The following is a 1,359-nucleotide window of genomic DNA, read 5'->3' as shown; positions in this document are numbered from 1 at the left end:
ACGGTGCATTCCATTTGGCTTGCCCGAAACGCGGTCCTCTTCAATGCTTCTTCCGTTTCCTTGCATGCTACTTTGGCTAAGATTTCTTCCATGATTGCAATGTCGGAGGCACTTCGAAAGGTTCTTGTTTACTTTCAGATGTTGTTATTTTGGAAAATCTTTTTGTCTCTCCTTTTCATAGACGAGTTCGTGACATTATACCGGTGGTTTGGAAGGCTCCCACCTTCCCTTGGGTTAAGGCTAACACGGATGGGTCGGTTAGAAATTTGATGTACTGCTTGCGGTGGTCTTTTTCGGGATTCACGTGGAACATTTCTTGGTGGATTTGCAAGTAATATTGGTATGGTATCTATCTTTGAAGCTGAAATTTTGGGACTCATCATGGCTATAGAATATGCGGCCAGCAATAACTGGACACATTTGTGGCTCGAAAGTGACTCTGTTAGTGCGGTTCAGGCCTTCCATAAGCCTTCTCTTATTCCTGTTCGGTTCCGGAACCGGTGGCATAACCGTTATACAAACAATTTGTTTCTCATTTGTTCACATATCTTCCGGGAAGGAAATGTTTGTGCTGATGGCATGGCAGCTTTGGGGCATGATATTCATGACACGGTTTGGTTTACTCTGTTGCCTCCTTCTTTGGGAGCGGATTTTGCTAGGGACAGACATGGTTTACCGAATTTTAGATTTCCCTAAATGTTTGTTCCATAGTATTCTGTTTATTTTTCTTTTTCTATTTCTTTGGAGGGTATTGGCTTAGTCCCCCCTCTTTGTACATTTTCTCTCCTTTTTTTTTAATAAAATTTACGTATTGGAAAGGCGGCAGAGGATGGGGGTTTTTGTTGGGTGCCAACCTAGTTGGGATGCTTCAGACTCCTCCAGATGCCTAACCTTTCTCTTGGCCTTATCAAAAAAAAAGAAAAAGATAATAATTTATTTCCATGGTTCATCTTTCCTACGTCTCTTTTCTTTTCCTTTTTTAAGCAACAGGTTTAGTTAGTTGAATCAAGATCTTGCTAGGATTAGAGAAACCCTTAAATCTAAAGAGTGATTATGATGAGTCGTATCGTATTTACATGTAATCCAACAACTACATATTTATATCTACAAGAGTATTTTTATGGTCACAACCGAAAGTCTATATTTGGTATCATTGTGGATATGTTAAAATCATGACGATCCATTGTGATTTTTTAAAGACTACACTTTATAAGTTCTGCAAAATCATTGAAGATTACCTTAATTCGATGACGTATCCATCGTAATACCAAACATACATTAAATAAAAATCACTTTTTTTTGAACGAATTAAATAAAAATCACTTAAACACACGTATTTATATATACTCATACCTATTT

General features: G+C 37.9%; 1 protein-coding gene across 1 annotated transcript; it reads left to right on the top strand.

Moving 5' to 3' along the window:
* The first annotated feature begins 381 nt into the window (after nucleotides 1-381).
* On the top strand, nucleotides 382-696 carry LOC146914070 (uncharacterized). Its single transcript, XM_085720994.1, has one exon. The coding sequence runs from the start codon at nucleotides 382-384 to the stop codon at nucleotides 694-696; it is 315 nt and encodes a 104-aa protein (XP_085577120.1).
* The last annotated feature ends 663 nt before the right edge of the window (nucleotides 697-1,359 follow it).

Source organism: Medicago sativa, chromosome 6 (assembly GCF_051527215.1).
Source record: "Medicago sativa cultivar Bolivia chromosome 6, Bolivia_mono, whole genome shotgun sequence".
Classification (NCBI taxonomy): Eukaryota; Viridiplantae; Streptophyta; class Magnoliopsida; order Fabales; family Fabaceae; genus Medicago; species Medicago sativa.
This window is presented reverse-complemented; position numbering and strand designations above follow the sequence as displayed.

Bases quoted from the DNA above. Each gene is read 5' to 3' on its own strand.
- LOC146914070 (XM_085720994.1), top strand. From the start codon at position 382: ATGGCTATAGAATATGCGGCCAGCAATAACTGGACACATTTGTGGCTC.